Below are 27,296 nucleotides of genomic sequence, written 5' to 3' on the forward strand. Positions count from 1 at the left end.
ATGTGCTTAGAAGAGTTTCCCAGGGAAAGGGTGCTGAGATAATCAGGAAAGACATGAAGGCGAAAATCATGTAACCATAGCCAACATCAAACTGCGGTTTCCATCAGCAGCCTTCAAACAATTCGTAGTGTTGACCTTAGAAGTCATCCCATTAAACTATGCTCAATAAACATGATGCTGATTCCAATGTGCGCTATATCAAAAAAACACTCTGAATACTTTTGGCCCATGTAGTGTTACTATGTAAATGCAAAATCTGATGCAAAGGAGACGCTACAATTCGTTACTCCGTTGAGTACTACTAATGTAAATGTGGAAGAACATTAGCATTGCTTTTATCTGTTTTAGTTGATAATGTAGCAGAGCTTAAACCTAATAGCCCATCGGGATTTTCACCAAAAAAAAAAAAAAAACGTCCTACAGAACTTAGACATGATAGCGAAAAAGAAAGGGAGACCTAACAGGCTCATGGTGAAGAAAAGGGGGAAAAAAACTGAAAACGAAGTAGAAGCCACAAAATGGAGATGCGGGGTATCGATCCCCGTACCTCTCGCATGCTAAGCGAGCGCTCTACCATCTGAGCTACATCCCCAACATAATTTTGTCTTGAAATAACAATAACAGAGGTTAAAAACTTTAATGAAGATGATTCGGTGGACCACAAGGCAAGGCAACCTCCTCTCCATGTCTATTATATTCTTTTTTTTTTTTTTTTTAAGAATAGCTGCTATATTTGTGGCATTTTACATTATCTATAATTCATTTTGTATCTTTTGTAAGTTGATATGGAAAGTCAAAGTGTCCAGGTAAAATTAAATGGTGTTGCGATTTCAACAAGTGTAAAGTTATCTCACATCAAGCTAATCCTATGAAATTAAGCATTGGATGAAACTCTATGATAGAATATTTTCGACAAAGTGGGACCAACTAAGTGGATTGCCATGATCTTCCAAAGCCATCTCTTATTGCTTCATCTTTCTTGTTCTACTCATTATAAACAACTAATCCAATTAGAGAGAATGAAGAAATTTCTTCTATTCTTTTAATTTAATCTCTTAGGAGAATATTAGAAAATAAGAATATCGATGAAAATAGGGTGTAGATTCATTTTTTCTTTCATTAACAATGAATGGATTAAGTAACAAGATCTCTATTTGTACTAGTGACGTCCATCTTACATAATTTAAGTTGAATTCTTCTTTTAGTTAGAAAAATTTATAACCTTTTCAAAATAGATATGCCTATCAAAAATAATTATAAAAAAATTGAAATATTAAATGAGATACATCTTGATCTTTACATCAACTTTATTCTTAATCATTTTATCTACTTTTTTGCAAATTAAGCAATATGCTCGATCAAAGTCTTTCTTTAAAAAAAGAAAGTTTACTTTGATCCAGCTATTTTAAGATTCAAGAGATAGAGTTAGGCCCTGAACTTCAGTTGCATTGAAACTTTAAGAGTTGGTATTAAGTCATAGAGCTTGAAAAAAATTATCCGATTTCAAAAGAGAGTACTTTAATTGGGCATCACATAAGTCATACCTCTGAAAGTTTGGGATGCCATTTGACTTTTGGATGTAATGGAACTTGCTTCTAGATTCTATCCAAATGTTGTAGTAGCCAAAATAGTCTACATTTAATCCGATCATCCTTCTATATTAGTAATATCTAGTTATTAACTAAAGAACTCAATAATCATTCATTAAAATTAAAATTTTGCAGCTTCTTTTATATGCTACCAAACAGCCATGTGTAATTCATATTAAAGGGAAAGGGTAAGAGAAAGTGATATGATTCAATCTAAAAAGAAAAGTGGTATAATTCAATGTATTCAGAAGTCTAGCCAGTAAATTCGGTTGATATGGAAATGGAATCGGAGAAAAAATTGGAGTTTGGTCTTTTCATGAAAGGAGTCTTTTTTTTTTCTTTTCTTTTTCTTGCTAAAACAAGATGGGAGTTGGAGAGGGGCGGCCCTCTGGGTGTGATCTTAGGGCCCCAAACCCCAGGATGTATGATAGTTGATGTGTGAGCGAGAAAGTTAGTGAAATAATTAATATATGTCAAATTGGACCATAGTCCAATTTGATTGGCATATGTGATGGTTGATGTGTGAGTGAGAAAGTTAGTGGAATAATTAACATATTCTTTAAGATAAGTAAGGAGGACATTCTTGATATAAAAAATTGTATACAAAATGAAGAAATAATGATTACTGATCACGAAACTCTTATTATATACACATGCATACAGACATACATGCACATGTGTATATATTTCAATTTCTTTCGTAGGTGAATCCTATCGATCCAGATACAAAGATAATGCACTTGATGAGTCAGAAGAATCATGCAACCAATATGGCGGATCAAATTGGCCATACAGCAACCATGCAACTTGCTAAATTTATATTTTTTATCCACTGCTATTAAATCCTTCTTCTTAGTCCACATGCTGAGTCCTCTCAACCACATTCTTGCCCGACATCATTAGTGCTACGCCATCTAATGTTTGCACCCATACGAATTTCACATGCACGGCCTGTGGATCCTAGCTTAAACCTAATTGATTTGTTGTTCTTGCCATTTACCAAACACATAAAAACTTGAAACATAACTTTTGATTAAGAAATTGATTGGATGCAAAAGGAAGGGCAGAAATTGAAGATAAGCATCTTTAGATCGTCGAGAATGAACTATGAAGGGTGAAACAAAGTAAAGATTAGATTAGCAAATCTATCTTACTAAACTATTTCCGAATGTAGATGTTTATCTTTTTTTTTTTTGATACAAACGGATGGTCACACCAATCTGGTACGAGAACAGTCCAAAAGATCAAAATACATAAAATTCCATAATACCAACGAACAATCATCTCTCTGTCTTTACAGTCAATCATCGGAGTGCTCAGCAAAAAAAAATCATCATCTAATTTACTGCAGTATTTGTCTCTCGATAGACATGCTGGATTTGCACTGCAGCATATTAGTGAAGAGAGGTCCAGATATTCTGCATAAGCCAATGAATCTCGAGCTGTCTGGCATCTCTCAGAATCTTAAAAAATAATGATGGTAGAATCAGATATTTATCAAATCTTTAATAATTTAAAATTATGATTATTTTTTTAAATAAAATTTATCATCACATGCATTGCACATGCGCAACAATCCACATGCGCAAAAGTTGGACCCCTAATGAATTCTTGTCAAATCTTGTACTCTCTTAGAATAGCCTAGAAACTCTCATATTAGGAATTTTGCTGAAACCGAAAGCCATCTGATACAAACAAGTATATGTACTTTAGATGCAAAGCAACTCCATTGGTAGCAACTCACATCAGCGAGACTTTGCAGCACACAATGGACCACAATTGGTGAACTAAAAAACAAAAAGAATAGTGATGTGCCTCCTAAGTTTGACTGTGTGTGTCTTGATACACAGAAATCATATTCTCACACGTATTAGCCGTTGGATCATCTCACCTTATTTAGATAATACAACAAATCAAGATTAAAGCTATAATAAAAAGTTAATAATGTTAGTGAATTAAAAAAAGTTCTATTTTCCACATCAACTAGACTTTGCAGCACATAATGGACCACAATTGGTGAATTAAAAAAAATAAAAAGGACAGTGATGTGCCTCCTAAGTACGACTCTGTGTGTCTTGATATACGGAAATCCTATTCTCACACGTATCAACCGTTGGATCACCTCTCCTTATTTCATAACATAATAAATCAAGATTATAGCTATAATAGGAAGTTAATAATGTTAGTGAATTAAAAAAAGTTCTATTTTCCACATCAACTAGACTTTACAGCACATAATGGACCACACTTAATGAATTTAAAAAACAAAAAGAACAGTAATGGGCCTCCTAAGTTTTACTCTGCGTGTCTTGATGCACAGAAATCCTATTCTCACACGTATCAGCCGTTGGATCACCTCTCCTTATTAGATAATGCAATAAACCTAGATTAAAGCTATAATAGAAAGTTAATAATGTTAGTGAATTAAAAAAAAGTTCTATTTTCCACATCAAGCACACCTTGCAGCATATGATGGACCATGCTTGGTGAATTAAGAAAAAGAATAGTGATGTGCCTCCTAATTGGACTGTGTCTGTCTTGATACGCAGAAAGTCTACTCTCACACGTATCAGCCGTTGGATCACCTCTCGTTATTAGATAAGACAATAAATCAAGATTAAACCTATAATAGAAGGTTAATAATGGTAGTTAGGAGTGGACATCGACCCTGTCTTCCACCACCCGCTGCTTTTCTGCGACATTTTCTCTGCCGATTTCATTTCAAATCCTTTTTTCTTTTTTTTTTTCCTCGAATTCTTCCGTCATGGAGAAGAGAGTTAAGAAAAGAAAATTTTAAAAGAAAGGAAATAAAGGAAGCCTTCATTAATTTTTCCACGTTCCCCATCTTCTCTCTCTATCGGAAAGCCACTTCTTGGCCGAAGGGAAGCGGAGTTCCGCACTTCCCCTTCTCGTCGCCCTTTCTTTTCTTGGGTTCAATTCTATTCGTCGTCTTTGCCGCCGGGATACGAGAAATCGTATTCGAGATGAGTTCCAAGGAGCTGCTTGGGATCGAGCCCCTCGAGCTCAAATTCCCTTGTAAGTTGAGTTCCTCTTTACGTCTTTGGAAATTTTCCCCCCAGTTTATACGTGATCTGTGTTAGTTTTTGGGGTTTCTGGCTGCTCCCTAATCCCTTTTTCTTTTTTTTTATTCTTTATTCTTTTTTTCCTTTTTTACGTGATTGTTTAAATTCGAGAAGTCGAACTAAAGAAGCAGATCTCGTGCTCTCTTCAGCTATTTAACAAGACTGATGAGTACGTTGCGTTTAAGGTAATCGATTATGACGCCTTTTTTCTTTTCTTCCATTAGATTCTTTGCCAAACCCTAGAAAGTCGGAGGGAAAAATGATTTTTTTTTTCCGATCAAATCACGTTATAAATTTGGAATCTTTGAGCTTGGAATCGTTAATTTCTGCTGCAGGTCAAGACGACGAGCCCAAAAAAGTACTGTGTCAGGCCTAACTCTGGGATCATGCTGCCCCGATCCACATGCGATGTCATCGGTAGTTTTGCCCAAATTTTCTTTTGTGGTGAATATTTTTGCTTATTTTCTCAAATTGCTAAAGAGCTTATAATTTGCTTTAGTTACAATGCAAGCACAGCGGGATGCTCCGCCTGACATGCAATGCAAGGACAAATTTCTTGTTCAGAGTGTCATTGTAAACCAGGGTGTAACTGCAAGGGATATTACCCCAGAAATGGTACTTATGCACACTGCCTTGTCGAAAATATTTAGACTTGAGTTTGGTATTTTGGTCCCCTTTAGGGATTGATTTATTGAATTGGATTTTGTTTAGTTTGCAAAAGAGTCAGGTAATGTGGTGGATGAGGTGAAGCTCAAAGTTGTCTATGTGTCGCCACCTCAACCACCATCGCCTGTTCCCGAGGAATCTGAGGAGGGCTCGTCACCTAGACCATCTTTATCAGACAACAGTAGTTTAAATGCTGCGGAATTAATTGCTGTGAGTTTTTGAATTTTTAGTTTACAGGTAGATTTTGTTTGACCTGTTGTTGTGAAGATGGGGTATTCATTACCTCGCTATGTTTTGGTTAACAGGCAACGAGAGCGTATGCTGAACCGCAAGAAAAATCATCTGAGGTAAGTCCTTTCAATTAGTATGCGTCTCAAGCAAGGAATATCTGGTGGCTTTCTGATATTGGTTATGGTTTTTAGAACGTGCAAATCTTAGGGGTAAAACAAGGGCCCTTCTTTTGATATGATAATTGGAATTTTAATGTATGTCCATTATCACATCTGTTTGATCTTTCCATATTTTTTGGCTTCATGTCTGCTGAATCTCTTAAAATTTATTAGTGTGTTCAAAATTTACAATTCTTTCACCCAATATGATTGTAACGCACATATTCTGGAGCTAGATTAGTTTGAGGATATATACAAAAAGGCATCTAAATTCGATGCATGATTGTATGCATTCATGGATGTTACCTTCTTTTTAACTGGAGTGCTACTCTTGTTTATCCTACTCCACTTTAGCAATATGATTTTCCAGAAGCAAAAAAATGACACCAAAACTAGATGTCACTTATCCAGCACAATTTCTCTGTCAATACTTGTCAATTCTGTGCATCTAGTCTATGGACCAATATGAGTCCACAATCTTGTTCTATGCTGCAATTCCAGTATTTACTGGATAGGTACAAACTCAACCAGATTTTTGGATGTGTGGGTGTTTCTTTCGTTCTTTCTATTTTGGACTTTGGTTTTCTTTTGGGGGGTGTGGGGGATCTTTTTTATTTTTCAGTCCACTGAAGGCAAACCATTTTGGCCAAAATGGATCAGTTTCAGCCATGTGGGTCCAAACTGACTCCTTATTTTGGGTTCTGAGGGGAACTCTGTGACCCATAATATTCTTGAGCCATTGCCTTGGCTTTATGAGCGAACAAAGCTCCAGAAAAACTGTCATCCTCAAAAAAGGTACAATTTCTAGCTTTCCATGACAACCACAAGGTGGTTTCCATGGCAGTCATTCCCCATGGTGGGTTAGAGCGATTGGTCCAGAAATCTTGTTGCAGCCAGTTTCTGTCGTGAGCTTAGGAAAGGTCTTGAGGAGACCATCCTATGCAATCAAAGATTAATGCATACGTTTGAATGGCTCTCCTGCACCAAAGGAACAGATGATTTGCTTCCTCCAGATGGAAGTAGCAAACCAGACATAAGGGATTGGAAGTTAAATGTAGTTAATTAAGCCAAATATTTGTAGGAAGCCTTCCCCATGCCAACTTCCAAATGAAATTCTTTTCTCAAGGCGTCACTTTTAGTTTCCATGGAACATTCCAACCTTGCCATTCCTCTCCAGTCTGTTGCCTGAGTGTTGAGAGATGTCAGCATATTGCTTTACTCAGTTTGTGGCCTGCTGTGGAACCCACCCAGCTCCATTGATCCTACCCATCTATCTACAACAGAGAGAAATTTGTGCAATTGCTTCTGTTATTTCCATACCAAAATATTCGTGTGGTTAAGGTGTAAACTAAGAGCTATCGCCTACATACCTAGGTTTGTCGTTATGAAGTATTCAACTGTATAGGAGTATCAAAAATCCAAGGTTTATCACAAGTGCCTGTGTTCACACCACTACCTTCAGGCCATTTGATCGAAAAATATCAAAAAATATAAGAGAAAAGAATAAGAAAACTATAAGTTCCACATATGTTTGGTTTTATCAAGAATTTTACATATGAGATGGTAATTATATGTTATTCAAGATTTGGAAAATTCATTGCCAAGAATGCTCTTATCAACTGGCAAATGATAAACCTCACCTTCAAGAAGCTTTTTGTTGTTACAAAGAAAAAGGATCTGTTTGGAATCATCAAGAACATGGGAGGACTTAGGATTTTCAAAAATATTATCAATAGAAAGTTCACCTTTTTTAGATGTATGAGACATTTTTTTGCCTAATTTTGAAGACATTTTAAGGAAATAGATGACAGTTTGTAGAGTAGATTGAGCTTTCTAAGATAGATTCACAAGATCTGTGCTTGGATTTGCAAAAATGACTCAAATTTTGTAACAAATATGATGAAAATTTCTATTCTTGCTTTTGAACTACATTATTCACGTAGGTACTTGATATTACTTATTGATAGTAATAATCATATTAATTTTATATCAGTATGCAGAATTATGTTTGCATTTTGTACATTTTAACGACACACATGCACGCACGCATGCATATATATATACACACACACACACACACACACACACATATATATATATATACATACATACATACATACTATATACTATATATATGTATATCTAATCATGTGTATTTTGATTTTTTATTGAACAGCTTATTTTTTGACTTTGAATTGATGTCTAATGCGATTTAACATCCAAATTGTTTTTTTAGTATACTTGTATTTTTAACATTTTTAGTCTGAAACATCAAAACCATGAGGACAATTATCCAAAAACAAAATACTTAAAAATTCTGCATTAATATGTTTTCTTGGCTTGCTTTTTTGTCCCATTTATTTTTCTTTTTTTGTTTTGTTTTGTTTTTTTTTTTGACTGAAAACTTGAAGTTTAGACTGGAAATGCTGAAACTGAATTTTTGAACCCTGACTGGGAGTTTACATACTGATTTTATATGTATAGTTTTATGCAAGGTTTGAAGCACTGCAGTATGGAAGTGCACCAATCATGTCCTAGCATGGTGCCTACTGCAGTATGCCCCCATATTTACTCATAGTTTGGTGTTATGGGTGGGTATGGCATACAATATGTGCTATGATACAATCAATTTTTTAAATCTTGGTTTTATGTACATCCACCATATTCTCATGCGTTATATGATATTATGGGAAATGTATGGATTATTGCTCACTAACAGCATTTTCATTGCATTTTGCCAATTAAACACTTATTGTGCATAGAATTAGGATGTAATTTATAGCATTCAATAATTAAAATACACCATGGGAGACATCTCCTCTTCATTAACCATGCCTTGCTTGGAGACGGTACCATCATACATGTTTGTTGTTGATCATAGCAATTCCCAGTTCCCTTTGTGATCATATATTCAAACTATATGTTGGAATCTTAGACTTTAGACTCTCAAATGTTTGTGGCAATTTTATACTTGTGCTGAAAAGGCAATTGTCAATAGGTAAGTATCATGTAACAGCTACATGCTTGATCTACTAAGCGAATGACCTGTGACCAATCCCCGAAGTGTCTTATGATAAATTAGGGAGAAGTGGTGTTTCTTATGTATAGTTCAAGGAATTATTTCACCAGCCTTTTAAGGTTTCAAATGTCTTACAGTCTGCTGCTGTTAGTCAGTCGAAGAGTGTCAGTTAATTGTACAGCAGTGGAATTAGGAGAGGATGCTTGTGGACATCAGATAGCATAAGATCTGGATCTGTTACTTATTGCCCATACTTTTTTACACAGTGATTCTGCAAGCAGATAAAAATTTCTTCTCAAAATTGTTCATGTGGTAGACACCATTTTAGTTGTGTTCTGAAGAATCAGGTAAGCCCAGTTTAAAAAATAAATGAAGATAGAAGTGCTGGTAAGGTTGTGGATTACCTGCTTCAAGCTGTTGTGTTATGCAAATTAAGGACCAGTAATTGGATGCATTTAGTGCCAACATTGCTCAGCACCACCGAGTAATGTTCTTTCACTAGCCTGGTAATACATTTAACAAATTTTTACTTTGATAAACATAATAAGGAAATCACAGCGTTACATGGATGCAGAGGGCAAAGATGGAATGATGTTCTGCACATATCTAGATTTATCGCAATGATAGTGGCACTTATGAGGAGAGTAGCAGACATGGTAATGTGCAATGCAGCCCCTATACTATATATGTTGGAGAAAGAAAATGTGGCCAACTTGTTGCCATCCACCATTCATTTTCAACTCTTTAAGAACCCTATTAGCAGAATGGGATGGCAAAATGTCAGACAAAATTTAATAGATTAAAAAAAAAAAAACTTCATCTGATTTTAGGGTTTGTTGGACTGAAACATTTATGATCTCTTAACCACCTATTTTCAATCTGTAATATGATATATAATTCATTAAGACGTTAGCACTGTCTTTAATGTTTACTATGCTTTTTATGATTAGTAATTAGAGCATGGTCTCTATTCTTGTTGGTTTGTGCGTAACTGTCCCGAACCTTAAATGCACTTGCAATATAATAACTTGATGCTGTAGTTGTTTGCTAGACCACTTGTTCTTATCTTCTCAATTTTTCTTAGTGTTGTAGTCCCATGGTTTAAATGATCATTTTTTCCAGACGACTGCTTTAATTTCGAGGTTGACTGAGGAGAAGAATTCTGCTATTCAACAGAACAGTAAGCTTAGACATGAAGTGGTGAGTATTGGGTGATAAATCACGTTATAAGATCTTTCTCTATGCTTTTAATGATCATATCAACCTATAATTAAAATTTCCAAACGAATTATGCAGCTCAAGCTTGGTCAAAGAGAAGTTCGAATCAAGCTCAGTCCAAGCTAAAGAAACAGAGCTTTAAACAGCAAAACAGACTCGAAATTAATTCAAGCTAAGCTAAAAATCAAGGGATAAATGCTTGTATATTTTCTTAAAAAAATTCTTTAAATCATATAATTGTTGATTCAGGCTTGAACCAAACTCAAAACCTAGCTGGAAATCTATCTTGAATCCAGCTTTTTAATTCAAGCTTGAACCAAGCTCGATTCAAGCTCAAATTTATAAGATTATCAAGCTGATTAATTAGACTTGTGTTCGGCCCGGTTTAAATTGAGCTCAAAATAATGGTAAAACAAATCAAGCATGATCTCCAGTTGATGCATTTCAAACCAAACTTGATCAAACTGAAGCTTGATCAAGTTTGGCTTGTTTACACCCTTACCTATAATACAAGGCATAAATTATGGATTGGAAAAATACTAAAGATGTTGGTCTTTGAATTCTTGATTTATCTTAATCAGTCTTACATAAGTAAGATTTTAGTTGTTTAATTTGATATCACCCTTATTCTTTCCTAAGTGATTTCTCCTTTACAACGATGACTCCATGTTCTACAAGTTTTATTTAATTCCTTGATTTAGTATGCCTGATGTTGTTATTTGAATGTTCATTGCCTTCGGTTTCGACCTTCATGGTTTCTCACATCCCTAAAATCCTTGCCATGACAAGAACCATGTCCAAGACTGTCATGGTGGACATCAGGTTCATCAAAGCTATTTTTGGTGAATGGTGTGCATGCTGGGAAGGGAACTAGAAACAACCATGTGGTAAAGAATTTTCTGTTCACTTGATTTGACCACTATGTAGGCAAGATTCATCTTGAGAAGAAAAAGATATGGTAATGTATATGTATATGTATATGCATATGTATATACACACGCAGAGACAAGAAGTCATTGTTCTATTGTTGAGATTTTTGTGTGGTGGAGGAAAAGAAGGGTTTTTTTAGTAGAGAATTGGGGGAAAAATTGATGAAGCACAGGGTGGATGGTAATCTTAATACAGGTAGAAGATAGCAACCTATAGAGTATGAACTGCAATTTTGCTATTGAGAAGAGGAGAAAGGGCAAAGCACCTTAATGATTCGAAAAGTCTTAGCTACTTGTCTCTGTCACTCTATGGTTTTAAATCTGTAGCCTTCAGGGTTCGGGCAATATATTCTGGTTGTGAAGTTATTTATATGACTTAGAATTTCTGACCTTTTGTTAGTTTTGTACCATCTCCTTTGGATGCATGACACAATACCGCACTACATCCTTAGCACTTTGGGTAAGGATTGCCTTGCTTATATTGGACCAAATGATTGATGTTTCACCTAGAAAATGGTGTATCTTTTAAAAAATGATTAAAATTCAAGAGTCGGTATTCAACTCTCGATTGTTCAAATGCTAAATAAAAATTGACCTAGAGTTCATGGACACCTCTGATGAAGTTTCAACTATTTATTCTTTTTATCTACATTATGGAACAAGCCTCCACGACATAAAGTAATATTGACTAATCAATTTGATACATAAGTAAACAGATTTATATGCTGTATCTCTGTTTATCCTACAAAAAAGTTTCTTCATGCCGACATTTTGCAAACTTGTACGTGTGGAGCACTTCACAAGATCTGAGTCATCTGACACTTTGACACTGATATTGTTATTCACTACATTCTAAGACATCTGTTTTAGTTTCATCTTGGTGCAGCACTTCCGCATAGGTATGAACTCTTGCAATTCAGAAGCTACATTAGGTTTCCCATATTCTTAGCTACCTAAAAAATGATTTTAACTGATGTACAATAGCGTAAGCGAATTTCCAAATATCATTTCAATTTTTTTTTGTTATTAAAAAAAAAAGTGTTGTTTGACATTTACTTCAAATGGCTTAAGTCTTAATTGGACTACAATACTAAATTAGCATTTCCATGAAACGAAGTGGAAGGATTTTGTTAGATCAGCAGAAACTTTGTAAACAATAGTAGTGTGCTGTCTTAGGCGTAAAGAAAACTACTAGGAGCAGGCAAGCATGAAATATATAATGTTGTGGCAGATCTGAATCTAGGGGAAGCAAGAAGGTTGATGTTTGTATTCAATCAAAAAGTAATAAAGAAAGGAAGAATGGCAACATAATCTGGGTTAAGTGTTCTGGGTGCTGGAATGGTCTACTGGGTCGGAACATAAGAATCAAAAACATATGGGGAGCTTCTCTTGTTGCAAAAACTATGCAGCATAGGATGCCTGCTTACCTTTGTCATTTGCGCCATACACATCCCAAGTTTGAGAACGTGCAATAGATACGTAATGAATCACAAAAGAAAGCATAGAATAAGGTGGCCAAGACATCTGACTAACAAAAAAGAGATGTCTCCAATGATGATGGAGTTTGAACAGGCACCTTCATGTTTAACACAGTTCATCTCCTAGTTTGAAATCTTATGGTCTCACTAATTGGATAGTGTCTGTCCTTTTGCAGGAACTTATGAGGCAGGAAATCAGCAAGCAGGGTGGTGGCTTCTCATTCATGTTTGTGATGATCATTGCCTTGCTGGGAATTCTTCTAGGCTATCTTGTGAAGACATGACTGTCTAAATTGCAGGCCTTGTTGGTCATTTCCAACAGAATTGAACAACATTTGGCAACTTGTTTGTTAATTGAGTTAGCTGTTTGTGGAATTCAGGGCATACTCACATAAGGTTGTTTGGTTTCATAGTTGTGTAGCAGCATCTTAGTTTGTGTAACGTCTGCATTTGTCAATTAGCCTGCATTTGTCAATTAGCCATTCCAATAAATTTGATCTATTTAATACTTGATTTATGATGAGGGTAGAGAAAGGCTTAATGGACATTCGTGCTTTTATCTTAATGCCAACGGTCTTTTAATCTTTGATGACAGCAAGAGAGGAGAATTAATCTCGCGTGTCCACAACTGATTGACCCAGCCCAATGTGTTGCAAGAAAATAAACAAGTCTTCTATCCAATTAAATTCATGGCTCTATAAACAGGCAGGGTCAGTAAAATGGTACACCTATCAGCTTTAGAATTGTGGATTGAAGATGACTTCTGACAAGCCTAATCTCTTATACCATGCAAACTGCACCCAATCGAGTGGGCCGTATGGGTCTCACTAGGAGAACAGTTTGAAAACCATAGAACAATGAAAAAGAAATTATGCACATTGGATTTCTTTTAGTACATCAAAAAATAATCTGGCTTGCTGGAAATAAAAAAGTCTCTTAAGACTAATCGATGATATTGTAAATGAGGGTTTGCTCTGTTCTTGTAAAATTTCCTTTTTGGTACTATTTAAAATGGCCGTTATATTTGCTTGAAGACTATAATCATCATCCAACAAAATAAAACTTTCCAAATCTGTAAATGATATATATAGCATGTCAATTTGCCTTGAATAACAAGGTCTGAATCTTAATCCACCCTGTAGCGTCTGGTGCAACAGGTTCATCGATTAAATGGCTTCTCAGCCAAACTTACAATCTAAATAAGAACACAACCTCCTAGCCTCACGACTTTCCTGCAGAACTCTTGGATAATTGCAGAATGATCACAGTTTCTTCCCTAAAATGCTTATGTAACTTAAGAATTTCAGCTATCAAATAAAAAACAGAACAGAAACAGAGGTATAATGTTTAGTTAACCAAGCGACATCCTCAAATTGTCATAATCCAGCGACAAAAACCAGTAAGGCTTGAATGAGTAAACCCTAAATAGGTGCTGAATAAGGTGTTTATTCTACCAAACACCAAAATACCCATTCTCATTTAGCCAGCATAATTTAATTTGATCGTCATCAAATGGACAGAAAACCACCACCTGTGCCCGCTTGATAAAACGTTCAAGGAGCGACCAACTACCTTTGGAAGGTCATTAGAGAAAATTTTGGCCTCTCACATTCCCCAAAAAAAGGTCTTTTATCTATTTATGCATGCCTGTTCAACCAAAATGGATTTGCATCTATTCTGGTTCATTCCAGCTTTCCAACCAAACATAATTTTAGATTTGTTTACTCATAAAAATACAGGAGAAGGTAGAACCGACAAAGCACAACTGAAAGTACAAAATTTTCTTTACAATCACGGCCTAAATGAAAATTTGTGCTTCCCAATGATGCTAAAATACAAACCATATTTCCAAGCCACCTAGAAGATCTTCCTTGCCACCCACAGGGACATCTGGGCAGTCTTCTCCCAACATGCGTTACATATCTGATAAGCTTGCCCGGTTTATAAATGCATTAGCTTTTTGATCAGCCTCCATAACTTTCTTGATAGGACTCGGCTTTTTCTAATCTGGTGGACCAATCATATCCATCTAGTGGATATAAAAAGAGCACTTGGCTCAAATACTGAAGCCCTTATTATTATAGTGAGTAGTCACAGAGAAATGTAGTAGAGAAACTATGCAATCATCAAAATGGAAAGATTCATTAAGCAATAACAATTAACAAAGGGTCCACTGTTCTGGAAATACCTCAAATCTTTGCACTGAACCACTAACATAAGCAACAAAATTTGTCTCTTAATGTACCATTATTCCCATCTCCACCCGCATCAAAATATCCAGACTATGGAAGTTCACAGGAGTCAGGAATCAAGGACATGCCAACTTCTCATTTTGCCCACCAATGGTGCAGATTGCAACTCTAACCATGTACATGTTTCAAAGGCCGTGCTTGACGATTGACACAGATTGAGCGTCTCTCTTGACATTTAAAAAAAATGCAGCTGTTAACTAGAGATTTGCTCTCAGACTGTCCCATTTCAGAAGTTACATCATCATATTGAATTATTGATCCGGGAACCACGATTCTCTAGTTTCAGTCGGTTAGAGAATAAAGTAACACAAAGTACAACACTTCATCATCACAATCCACCAAACATTTACAAATAGGAAAAAGAACAATTTACATGCATATGAGAGTCCTCCATATTCACAATCTTCTCATCAAAAACCGTCCTTCCTGCAGAGAAATCAAATTGTCTTCAATGCCTAGCCAAACAAATAATATATATATATATATATATATATATATATATATATATATATATATATATATATATAATATTTATAATATATAATATATATATATATAATATATATAATATATATATATATATATATATATATATATATATATATATATAACGTAATAGAAACAACCATGAAAAAGCATGCGCAATCATATCTTTCAGTGAAAGAAACCAAGTAGATGACTATAATAATATATTTACAGATGCAGCTACACTCTAGATGAATGTAGAAGGCAACAATTCTTGCTCCAACAGTGTAGCCTAAATTTCAACTCTTTGTTGTGCTAGGGTGCCCCCACCTTTCCCCCCTCCCTTCCAATGTTGGAGGTCATTTAGGAATTTTGCATATGGCTTACAGTTCAAGTAAACGTTGCAATTTGAGTTTGCACAAGTTGCCTGGACAAAATAAAAATCCTGGACACTTCAAAATGCCTGAAAATGTTGACGTGTCTGACATGGCAAGCTCCCAAATTAAACATAAAAATTTACACACACACACACACACTCTCTCTCTCTCTCTATATATATATATATATATATAAACACACACACACACATATCATGAAGTACATATACATCCATCAATGCATCCCATCCAGCATGTCATATTCAAATGAATGTATATATGGCAAAACCAGGGGACATAAATTTTAGGGAGGTTCAAGCCATGTAATTAATATTCTAGTATCCAAATACTTGACTTACAAAATGTTGGTTCTCAATTTTAAACCTAAATGGCAGCTCCATGATCTATCATATAGTTATTCTGTAATTTCTGTCATTATGCTCAAATTCTACATATAGAATACAAAATCTAAGCAAAAAAGAGGATTTGTTTTTTCATTTCTTTTGGATTTAGAACATTAGATGAAACACATGGATGATTAGTTGTCTGACAAGTGATGGTTGCTTACAAGTTTGTTTTAGTTGCTTAACATTTAACAATAACTGTATTCACATTTTCTCTGATGTTCTTTTTAGAATTAAAGAAAGATAATGATTCTTTAAAAATAATTATCAATAACTTCTCCATTGTTCCACTTGATGAAGTTTACGTCTCACGTGCATTAGATTTAAAATCAAGTTTTAGATTTCAAGGATTTCGAGTACCTATTCATCTTGCACTCTACCAACAATAATAGAGCACAGAAAGGTGGAATTTGAGAGCTAATACATGAGAAGATTTTCAGCTACAAACTCTATGGAGGTTGGAAAAGAGGCAAAATCAGATATCTAATGAGACAAGGCCAAGCAACTAGCTACAATGGAGGACAAATTTATAAGGGGCTTGCTGGATATGCACATGCATGCAGGCAATAGAAGCCTACATGCAAGAATAGAAGACCACGTGGCCTTCAAATTTGCTAAAGTTCTTTGACTGCCCAAATCAGTTAATAATGACCAGCTAAAATGAATGGACGGTCAAGATCTCACATCAACTACAAACTGATACACTCACTACGCCTTCCACCTTCATGTCTGTTCATGGCCACTTGGTCCTCGATAACTCTGCCGCTACCCCTTCCGGTCGATATCGTCCAACCCCTTTGCCACCTCCTGTGATTACTCACACTGAGGCAGTGTCGTTGACCTGATCTTGTTTCCATCCACCAATAACAATGGTCAACGATTTGCACAACGAGTTAATGCTGAGCATCACCACCTCCAGCTACCCTTGGAACTTCCACAGTCGGGAAGGCTCCGCCTTTGCCATCATTGACAATCTATGTAGTCCACTCCTCTACAACTCAACAGCAACTCCTCCGCCCCACAAATGGGATTTTCAACCTTCCCCTTTGCTACACATGATGCTGATGCCATTCCACGTCATTCACCCCTGAGGCTCCCACTTCCTCATGCAATGAATCTGAGAAGGGAAGGTCAATGATGCCACCATGGGAGGAGCTGGAGGCAGCAAAGGTATCTTGCCATATCGACTAGAAATGATACAAGACCAGTGGTATGGCATTATAGATGAAGTGGCCATGTACGAGAATGTGATAAGGGATTGTATAGCAAGCATATCAGCTGGTGGCTAAGGTATGATTTTCATCTTCCATTTCTGGTCATCATTAACCAGTTTGGACAGTCAGAACTTTAGCAAATTCCGAAGACCACATGGCCTCTAATGTGTGCATGCAAGTTTTTCACACCTATATGCACGAGCATATCTAGCAAGCATTAATTTATGATTATAAGCAAAGGCAATCCTTTAAGAATAGCATGCCATTTCTATTTGGGTTATATAGTTGTATAAATGTGAATGACCAAAAGCATCACAAGTTAGGCATAGTAGGATCGAGACTGTAGTCTTTTTCCTATAATAATTTCTTGCAAATTCAAGAAAGCAACAAGTCACCTTCCTGTTGATGGCAAATTCGGTTCGATTAACAAAAAATAAAATAAAGAGCAAAATCTTTTTTTTTTTTTTTCCTTTGCGCTCCTCAAAAGAAAGTTATGGAGAGCATGGTTAGATACCTACTGTCAATTCTTTAGCTCAAACTGATACCTAATCATTATTCTTATTGCTTTTAGATGCCAAAAAGCCCTTAGTCAAGTTAAAGCCCTCTCAACAGTGAAGGTATTTCTAGCATCAAAGGGTAGTAAAATAGCTTCTTTTGCTTTTCAACCATACTAGTGATGAGGCATTGCAATCATGCTAATTATTTTGCTAGAGAAATAATGTTACTACAGGGATCAATCTTAAAAGGAAAAATTTATTGCGGAAAGATTCTGAGAAAATAATTGTTTAGGTCATATTTTATGATGCATTGAAATCATGGAGCTTGTTCAAATTGAGAGGCAATGCCAGCAAAATGTGATAAGATTCATTCAAGCATAGACAAAAGTAGTATCTAAAGAGGGAGTGACAAGGTGGGCTTGTTTGTGTATTTAAAATCTTTCCATGGCCTGGTCTGTTTAAAATTCTTTCGTACTCTCTTCTATTTATCACATGATAGGTCAGCAAAGCATGAGTGGGTTTAGAAAGAAAGCACCAAACACTTCAGCGTAATGGGAATGAGCAATGACAAATTGATAATATAAAGTGCCCCAATGATGCAAACGTGAGGTTGCAAAAACTAAAATTTCAATTAAAACATTGGAAACTGGTTAATCCATTTTTTTGTTTTGAGAATTCTAGATAACTTCAACCACCATAAGCAAAATAGTAAATAAAATTTCAGCAAGAAAGTGATAGTAAAATCCAACTAAGAGCAACACAAAGATGATAGGAAGCACACTATACAAGGAACAATAATATTATCCAACTAAACTACTTATAAATATTCCCACAAAAGTAGTAAGTGTGATCCTATCGGACATAAAACTCTTAGTTTTCGGTTGATTCAGCAAGGGTTGATGATAGTAGAGGGATGGCTGGAAAATATTGATATCTGGAATAAGGAGAGGTTAGGGTTCAAGAGGGACAACAGTATACCGATCGCGTGACTGCGGGGGATCCACAGCTGACGAGGATAGCGGCCTTACCACAGGTAGAATTTCAGCATGAGGAGAAGGAAAAGAGAGACAGCAGGCTGGAAGAAGTATTGTTGAAGAGGAAGAAGCCAACCACGCCGCGAGGAATAAGTGACACGATCAATTGGAGAAAGAAAGAAGATAAGGGGAGAACAGAAAATTTCTGTTCTTCAAAAATCTCCCCTCCCAAGCTTTAACATTTGGATATTTATAATGCCAAAAATCAGCCTCATATTGATTTCTGTTGTCTCTTCATTTTTTTAGGCAGCACTACATTAAAAATCAGCTTGTCTCTTCATTTTTCCAAGGCAGCACTGCATTAAAAATCAGCTTGTCTCTTGTTTTTTTGTTTTCTCCAAAATACTAACTCCAAAAGGTCAAAAGATGAAAGAGAAGAAGAGGCATTAACTTCAGCCCATTACTCCTCCATTTACTCCAAGGCACATGCTCCAAAAGTCATAAGGTACTGAAAAAGAGAAGACATTAAGTTCAACCATGTTGGTTTTGGATTTTGGAGATAATTTTGATGGATAATAGGTTTAGATTAGCTGAATCAACTAAAACTAATTATCTTAAGCCCGAATTAGACACAAACTCACAAAATAAAAAAAAATTTGCATGTAATAAAATAAGAAATGATGATCGCAGCACTAGTAGCTGCATCAGTTCAAGTATTGTTGAAAAGAAAGAAGCCAACCACGCCACGAGGAAGAAGCGACACGATCAATAGGAGAAAGGAAGAAGATAAGGGGACAATAGAAAATTTCTGTTCTTCAAAAATCTCTTCTCCCAAGCTTCAACATTTTGATATTTATAATGCCAAAAATTAACATCATATTGATTTCTGTTGTCTCCTCATTTTTCAAGGCAGCACTGCATTAAAAATATGCTTGTCTCTTCATTTTTCCAAGGCAGCACTGCATTAAAAATCAGCTTATCTCTTGCCTTTTCGTTTTCTCCAAAATACCGACTCCAAAAGGTCAAAAGATGAAAGAGAAGAGGAGGCATTAACTTCAGCCCATTACTCCTCCATTTATTCCAAGGCACATGCTCCAAAAGTCATAAGGTGCAAAAAAAAGAGAAGACATTAAGTTCAGCCATGTTGGTTTTAGATTTTGGAGATAATTTTGGTGGATGATAGATTTAAGTTAGCTGAACCAACTAAAACTAATTGTCTTAAGCCTGAATTAGACACAGACAAATAATGGGCTAAAGTTAATGCCTCCTCTTCTCTTTCATCTTTTGACCTTTTGGAGTCAATGTTTTGGAGAAAACAAAAAGACGAGACAAGCTGATTTTTAATGCAGTGCTGTCTTGAAAAAATGAAGAGACACTGATTTTTAATGCAGTGCTGCTTTAAAAAATGAAGAGACAACAGAAATTAATATGAGACTGATTTTTGGCATTATAAATATCCAAATGTTGAACCTTGGGAGGGGAGATTTTTTAAGAACATAAATTTTCTATTGTCCCCTTATCTTCTTCCTTTCTCCCATTGATCGTGTCGCTTCTTCCTCACGGCATGGTTGGCTTCTTCCTCTTCAACAATACTTCTTCCGGCTTGCTGCCCCTCTTTTCCTTCCTTTCCCTCTTGCTGAAATTCTACCTGTGGTGAGGCCGCTATCCTCGTCAGCCGTAGATCCCCCGCAGTCACGCGATCGGTACATTGTTGTCCCTCTTGAATCCTGACCTCTCCTTATCCCAGGTATCATTATTTTCCAGCCATCCCTCCACTATCATCAACCCTTGCTGAATCAACCGAAAACTAAAAATTTTATGCCCGATAGGATCAAACTTACTACTTTTGTGAAAAAATTTATAAGTAATTTAATTGAGTAATATTATTGTTCCTTATATAGTGTGCTCCCTATTATCTTTGTATTGCTCTTAGTTGAATTTTATTATTACTTTCTTGCTGAAATTTTATTTACTATTTTGCTTATGGTGATTGAAGTTCTCTAAAATTCTCAAAACAAAAAAAAAAGATTAACTAATTTTCAAGATTTTAATTGAAATTTTAGTTTTTGCAACCTCACGTTTGCATCACTATTCGAGTGAGGCTCCGCACCTAACCTCTCAATCACACGATTGGTACACCGTTGTTCCTCTTGAATCCTTCTCCTTATCCCAGGTATCATTATTTTTCAGCCATCCCTCTACTATCATCAACCCTTACTGAATCAACCGAAAACTAAAAATTTTATGCCCGATAAAATCCAACTTACTACTTTTGTTGGAACATTTATAAGCAGTTTAGTTGAGTAATATTATTGTTTTGATACCAATTAATGCAAACGTGAGGTTGCAAAAATTAAAATTTTAATTAAAACTTTGAAAACTAATTAATCTTTTTTTTGTTTTGAGAATTCTAGAAAACTTCAATCACCATAAGCAAAATAGTAAATAAAATTTCAGCAAGAAAATGATAGTAAAAGCCAACTAGGAGCAACACAAAGATGATAGGGAGCACACTATATAAGAAATAATAATATTATCCAACTAAACTACTTATAAATGTTTCCACAAAAGTAGTAAGTTTGATCCTATCGGACATAAAACTCTTAGTTTTCGGTTGATTCAGCAAGGGTTGATGATAGTGTAGGGATGGCTGGAAAATAATGATACTCGGGATAAGGAGAGGTTGGGATTCAAGAGAGACAACAGTATACCGATCGGATGACTGCGGGGGATCCACAACTGACGAGGATAGCGGCCTCACCACCACAAGTAGAATTTCAGCAAGAGAAGAAGGAAGGAAAAGAGGGGCAGCAGACTGGAAGAGGTATTGTTGAAGTGGAAGAAGCCAACCACGCCGCGAGAAAGAAGTAACACGATCAATAGGAGAAAAGAAGATAAAGGGACAATAGAAAATTTCTGTTCTTCAAAAATCTCCCCTCCCAAGCTTCAACACTTGGATATTTATAATGCCAAAAATCAGCCTCATATTTATTTCTGTTGTCTCTTCATTTTTTTAAGCAGCACTGCATTAAAAATCAGCTTGTCTCTTCATTTTTCCAAGACAGCACTGCATTAAAAATCAGCTTGTCTCTTGTCTTTTCGTTTTCTCCAAAATACTGACTCCAAAAGGTCAAAAGATGAAAGAGAAAAGGAGGCATTAACTTTAGCCCATTACACCTCCATTTACTCCAAGGCACAAGCTCCAAAAGTCATAAGGTGCAGAAAAAGAGAAGACATTAAGTTCAACCATGTTGGTTTTGGATTTTGGAGATAATTTTGGTGGATAATAGGTTTAGGTTAGCTGAACCAACTAAAACTAATTGTCTTAAGCCCGAATTAGACACAAACTCACAAAACAAAAAGAAAATTGAATGTAATAAAATAAGAAATGATGATCACAGTACTAGTGGCTGCATCATCCAGGCACCACCAAATGGATAGAATGGTCAAACATTTTGGGCGTTTGAGTATTCCTCTTCCCCTCTTATTGGGATAATCCTTCTTTCCACTGCTTGAAAGGAGGCTTCCTCTTTTTTATTTTTATATTTCATACATCAATACATTCTAAGCTATATATCATTTAAAACAATGACCATTATTAACAAGCAATTATAAATCTGTTATAAGATCGCATCTACATAAATTAGGAACTGGAGCGAGAATCTTCCACAAGCTTCAAGATGAATACATGAAGAAACAACAAAATGGACAGGTGCACAAACAGATACACCCTCTCTCTCTCTCTCTCTCTCTCTCAATGTGTGTGTGTGTGTGTGTGGATGGTCTATTTGTATAAATCAGACATGTTATATCAATTGACAAGCATTTTTTTAAGAAATACATGAAAGAAAAAGAAACCAAAGAAGGCTCCTTTTTATAAATGATGATCACTATCAGATTTGCAATAACGAGCTAAAGGCATTACTCATTATTCAATTATATACTTGTTTCCATATGCACAAGTTTCATTTGCTGCAAAAAAAGAGATCATAGAGATTCTGGATGGTGGAGATTGGTTCCTTTCTTGATTCAAGATGAAAAGCTTCCTGCTATTGAAATAATTATGGAAAATGAGAAACAGAAGTCCCATGGACTGACTGAATTCACATTGTCATTAGAAATATAGATAAATATTATTTTATTCACCAAGACTACATCATGAACTCACCAAATCTATAAGAATATCACTAATAACGATATGTTTAAGACTAAAATATCAAAAGGTACCTCAAAGGTACTTTTGTCGACTTACTTAGAAACAAATGGTATAAAAGAAAATCTCCTTCCTAATGATTGGTTGCCAAGAAAGTGAGAAGAAAAGGATAAATCAGCAAGATAAAGGGAAAGAAAATGAAAAAAAGGACAGAAAAAGCAAATCAAGTACTTTCTTATGTTTCTTATGTTTGATTATACTAAAAGATGGCAAAGAGAGTTGTTGAGAAAGTGGTTAAGATATGATTAAGTTATCTTAAACCATTACGATATGATTAAGTTATCTTAAACCACTCATCTACATCGTATTTCTCTCTAAATCACTACCTTTTGAAAAAGATAAATTTTAGACATGTTAGATAAAATTTTGGCCCTTTATATTCTCTCTGTGTTTCTCTTCCTAGATTTTCTTTTTACCATCAAATAGCAACAAATAAGATTCTTTCATAACAAACTTTGTTTTTTCCCACTTTCTTGGCAACTAAACAAAGCTTTTAGGTTTCGGTTTCAAGAAACGATCTTCACAATGGAAACAAATTGAAGACATAATGTTACAATATAATAATCCTTATTTGGGTAACTTTAAACTATAAACTTGTGTACTTTTCTATTCAAGGATGTCTTAGCAGCATCACACCCTTTATGACTTAATTTTCAGTAATAAAAATTAATAGGTCTGGAGGCATAACCCAACATATCTGTTAAATTAAACTTGTAAGTGTGGTACTCATTTTGCTGCCAACTTAAGCACCATTTTTCTGGGTATGAATTTCATATGGTTTGGTCATGATGGTTCTCCACAACTAGATCAAAGCCAGAGAATAATATTATGCAAGAATTCCCAACCATGGTAAAAAAGAAACTAGCAGCTTTTAAGTTGATACAAATTCCGACTACAATTACCTCACCCTATCTTTTTTGGCATATTATAATTGGGCTGTATGTAAGGCAAGCTATACCCATGAATTTATCAGTTATGTCATGAGAGAACTCGATAAAAAATTTTTAGTTCTTACATCATCATCCTTCTTCAACCTTAATTTACAGTTATCTCTGATAACTTCAGATTCTTACAACAACATCTTCATGAAATGAAATAGATGAATATGTTTAGACTGATACATGAATCAGCAGGCAAATAAGCAAACTAACTAGCTGTGTAAACCAGCGTTATATGATTCATGGCTAAAAACTATATCAATTCATAGTTAAATAACTCTTGAGAGTGTAAATTCTGATTTTTATGTTTTGGCCGAAAAACATGTGTTTTGATGAAACCCATAACCCCTTAGCTCTGACACATGATATGGTTTGGAGCTTCCCATGTTTATAGCAGGGGAACGGAACAATGCTAATGGGGCAGCTCAGATACGAAACCCTGCCAACTAATTAGATTCTTGGTGTCCTAGTCTGAAGGAGCACTACCAGGGCTCACGCACATGGATGTAATTCCATAAGGGCCTAAACCTTTTCCCAACCCTAAGAAAAAGTATGGCATACATACATTAAAAACAATTTATCAACAAATCCAGTTTGCCATATTTGGATCCTAGAAAGTTGTCATGCAAAACCTAATTCTATTTTGACCATCTCATTTTGCACTTTGCATATGGACTTCCATTGTTTTCAGCCTTATTTTCAAAAGGTTGTAAAACTCCAATAATCATGGTGTTCCAGCTACCACTCACCAATCTCTTCACAAAATCTTTCGAGTTAAACCAAATGGAAATATTGACAACATACTCTCAATGCAAACTTGCTATTGATAACAATTTTATTTTAAGAAAACGAATATAAGTGGCATTCAAGTATGCTATATTTCATAATAATGAGTTTATCACATGGTATAAAAATTACAAAAAGAAAACAAATGAACAACAGAACAACATTGTAAGGAGTCTATTTTTGTGGGTTTTGCCCTTTGAGCGACATCTATTTTTGTGTAACTGATTCATTCCAACACAACAATACAACTTATGCTGAGGAAAACACTAGTTAGTGTGATTATTTTACATTACACACAAATTTTATATCACGAGATATGGAGAACAAGGATATTACTAGAAGAAGAATGATCCTTCAGAGCAAGACTTTCCTAGAATCAACTGAATGAGTCCCCTTACCGCTGCTTAGCATTCATTTCACAGGTGCCGCCTGAAGTGAACCAAACATCAGGATACGAGTTATAAGCAAGTCCTATTCCACCCAATATAAAGATCGAGGAAGCCAAATTCTTGAATAGATGAATAGAGTCATCTCTATTAGTTACCTAGAAAACCCTCGATCCATTCCCTTCTTCGCTACCGATGCAAGGAGCGCCCGCTCTCTTTCCTTCTCCTGCTTCTCCCTCCTCCTCCGCTCCTCCCTCAGCTCCTCTATCGTCTTCTTCCCCCCATTCTTCTTCCCGGAACCACCAACGCTCGCCGAAGAGCTCCGCCCCTCGATCCCCTCGTCAACGTCTTCCAACAAGGACGACGACCTCGAGAGGTACCACGGTGCCTTGACGCCCTTCCCGACCAGGCCGTACCCCAGCTTGTATTTCTCGTCCTCCGGCGACACCGCCGGAGGCTTCTCCTCCCTCCTTTGCTTCTTGGATTTCTTGGAACCGCCATCTTCGGCCTCCTCTTTTCTGTGCTTCTTGGATTCCTCCTGGGCGCCGCCAAGGGAGGAGAAGTCGGCGAGGCCGTCGAAGAGGTTGATGTGGCGGGAATCGGTGGAAGACGTGTTCGCGGCGGCGGAGGTGGAGGAGGAAGAGAGACCACGGGCCTGGCGGAGGCGCTCGAGGCGGAACTCGGCGTCGCGGCGGCGGGACTGCTCGCGCTTGAGCTGCTCCTCGCGGGCGGCTGCCTCCTCGTCGCGGCGGACCTTCTCGCGGTTCTCGTAGTTGTAAACGTTCCACCGCTTCTGCGGCAATATGTTGAGGCCTCCGTGCCCTCCCATCGCCCTTCTCTCTCACGGGCTGTGGATTTGGATCTGGGGGTTTTCTGGGGTTTGCGGGTCCTGGGGATCGGAATTAGGGTTTTCGTTCCTCCGAAGGACGGCCGGCACAGAGGTCCCACGAGAGAGGAAAAATTACTGGTTGAATCTCCACCGCGTCGTTTTTATACGGATTCGACCAAGGCACGACCAGCGTCGGTGGTGGGAAATAGATATCGGGATTTTTGGTTGAACCGTTTGAGTCCCCTCCTCGACCATCCGATCAACAAACCAAGAGAGAGGCTCTACCATCGCGGTAGCGCATCAAAGATGAGGAGTAACCGGATCCCCTGAACCGTGTCCCGAAGTCGGCCGACATGGCGGAGTTTTTGGGAAATGTTTTAGTAACCCAATAATATTATAAGAATAAAAAATCCAAAAATATGGTGTGCTATGTCCTCTTGAATAGCATCCCACATAATGAAGCTATCTCATGCAAGGCAGCTCAGTGATTTTTACCTGGGATTGGAATTAGGTTCGGATCGGGCTAACTTTAGATTGATTTTCGAATTAGGCTCAAAAAAATTTAGATTGAATTTGAGCTTAAGCTATAGCTCATTTATTTTTCGAATCAAGCTCGGATATATCTTTGACTTGGTTTGAACTTGAGCCTATTCAAGCTTGATATCAAACCTTCCATTTGCTCTCTCAAATCATTCATCCAAATTCAATCTAATCAAGTAAGAAAGAGAGCACCACAACAAAAAGAAGCAAAGGTGACGGAGTTAAAAACAAAAGAAGACCTGCTGGCATTGACGATGGAGGCAAAGACGTTGTATAGGTAATATCTATTACAATTGAAGCTCGAGTTGTGAGGTTTTTGATCATATTTTGCAATGATGTGCATGGATTAATCGGACTGTTGGCACGCTCTCATGTCATGATCCCTTTTCTTTGTCCTCTCCCTCACTATTCTCATCGTCTTTCTTGTCCTCCTCATTGTCTCCCACTTTATCCTCTGCTACAAGTTCCTTCATTGCCCCTATAGCCTCACTATCCAGCTCTCCTTATCTCCTCCTTCGTCTTTTTCTTTCTCTACCTCTCCACCATCAACTATTGGTATGGCCTCCTTCATTTTCTCTTCATTGACAAGATTAGTGACAGGAGAGCATGACCTACCTACCAGCCAAAAAAAGGAAAAGAAAAAAAAGTGTAAAGCCTTGAGCTGGCCCAAAATTGGGCTTAGCCTAGGATTGGGCCTAGATGTTCAAAAAAAAAAGAAGAAGAAAAAAGGGTATAAATCCGACCTGAAATCTGAAAAATAGTTTTGGACTGGATTTGGTTAGAGATATGGCTCGATCCGGTTCCAGCTCTATGTTTTCCTCTTCTAAAGTACCATACCATAACATTGACCGGAGAGAAAATACTCAAGGATTCAACAGCCAAGTGACTCTTTCTGATTCGTAATTGAACATTTATGTGAGCATTTAAAAAACCTAACTGATGTTTTTTTTTTTTTTTTTTCCCTTTTTGATAAAGCTAGGAGGTCAGGCCCCTTACAGCCTTACAACACTACAATTAAAAGCATCTGCAGCAGCAAGATCGAGCATGAAA

General features: G+C 36.5%; 2 protein-coding genes and 1 non-coding gene across 9 annotated transcripts; 1 reads left to right on the forward strand and 2 right to left on the reverse strand.

Moving 5' to 3' along the window:
* Positions 1-519: 519 nt before the first annotated feature.
* Positions 520-592, reverse strand: TRNAA-AGC (transfer RNA alanine (anticodon AGC)). The gene has a single exon. It is a non-coding gene; the product is annotated as a tRNA-Ala (tRNA).
* Positions 593-4,244: 3,652 nt separating this feature from the next.
* LOC105043627 (vesicle-associated protein 1-1) lies at positions 4,245-12,888 on the forward strand. Of its 3 annotated transcripts, none has more exons than XM_073255737.1 (8): positions 4,245-4,625; positions 4,787-4,857; positions 5,008-5,077; positions 5,172-5,287; positions 5,384-5,548; positions 5,644-5,685; positions 9,869-9,946; positions 12,548-12,888. In XM_073255737.1, exons 1-8 carry the CDS (start codon positions 4,574-4,576, stop codon positions 12,653-12,655), a joined length of 702 nt encoding a protein of 233 aa, XP_073111838.1. In that variant the 5' UTR covers positions 4,245-4,573; the 3' UTR covers positions 12,656-12,888. The 3 variants fall into 3 exon arrangements, with proteins under 3 accessions (XP_073111838.1, XP_010919540.1, XP_010919538.1); XM_010921236.3 differs by having other exon boundaries at positions 4,248-4,625; positions 5,008-5,089; XM_010921238.3 differs by lacking the exon at positions 9,869-9,946 and having other exon boundaries at positions 5,008-5,089.
* A 1,959-nt stretch (positions 12,889-14,847) lies between these two features.
* On the reverse strand, positions 14,848-25,917 carry LOC105043626 (uncharacterized). 5 transcript variants are annotated; one of them, XR_831723.4, is made up of 3 exons: positions 25,036-25,912; positions 24,858-24,920; positions 14,848-15,045 (listed from the first exon to the last, which is right to left on the reverse strand). XR_831723.4 is itself a non-coding variant. In XM_010921235.3 (3 exons), exons 1-2 carry the CDS (start codon positions 25,704-25,706, stop codon positions 24,908-24,910), a joined length of 684 nt encoding a protein of 227 aa, XP_010919537.1. In that variant the 5' UTR covers positions 25,707-25,917; the 3' UTR covers positions 14,848-15,049; positions 24,890-24,907. The 5 variants fall into 5 exon arrangements, 2 of the variants coding, with proteins under 2 accessions (XP_010919537.1, XP_073111839.1); XR_002164576.3 differs by having other exon boundaries at positions 14,848-15,078; positions 24,828-24,920; XR_831722.4 differs by having other exon boundaries at positions 14,848-15,049; positions 24,828-24,920; positions 25,036-25,911.
* Positions 25,918-27,296: the final 1,379 nt, after the last annotated feature.

This window comes from Elaeis guineensis, chromosome 4 (assembly GCF_000442705.2).
Source record: "Elaeis guineensis isolate ETL-2024a chromosome 4, EG11, whole genome shotgun sequence".
Classification (NCBI taxonomy): Eukaryota; Viridiplantae; Streptophyta; class Magnoliopsida; order Arecales; family Arecaceae; genus Elaeis; species Elaeis guineensis.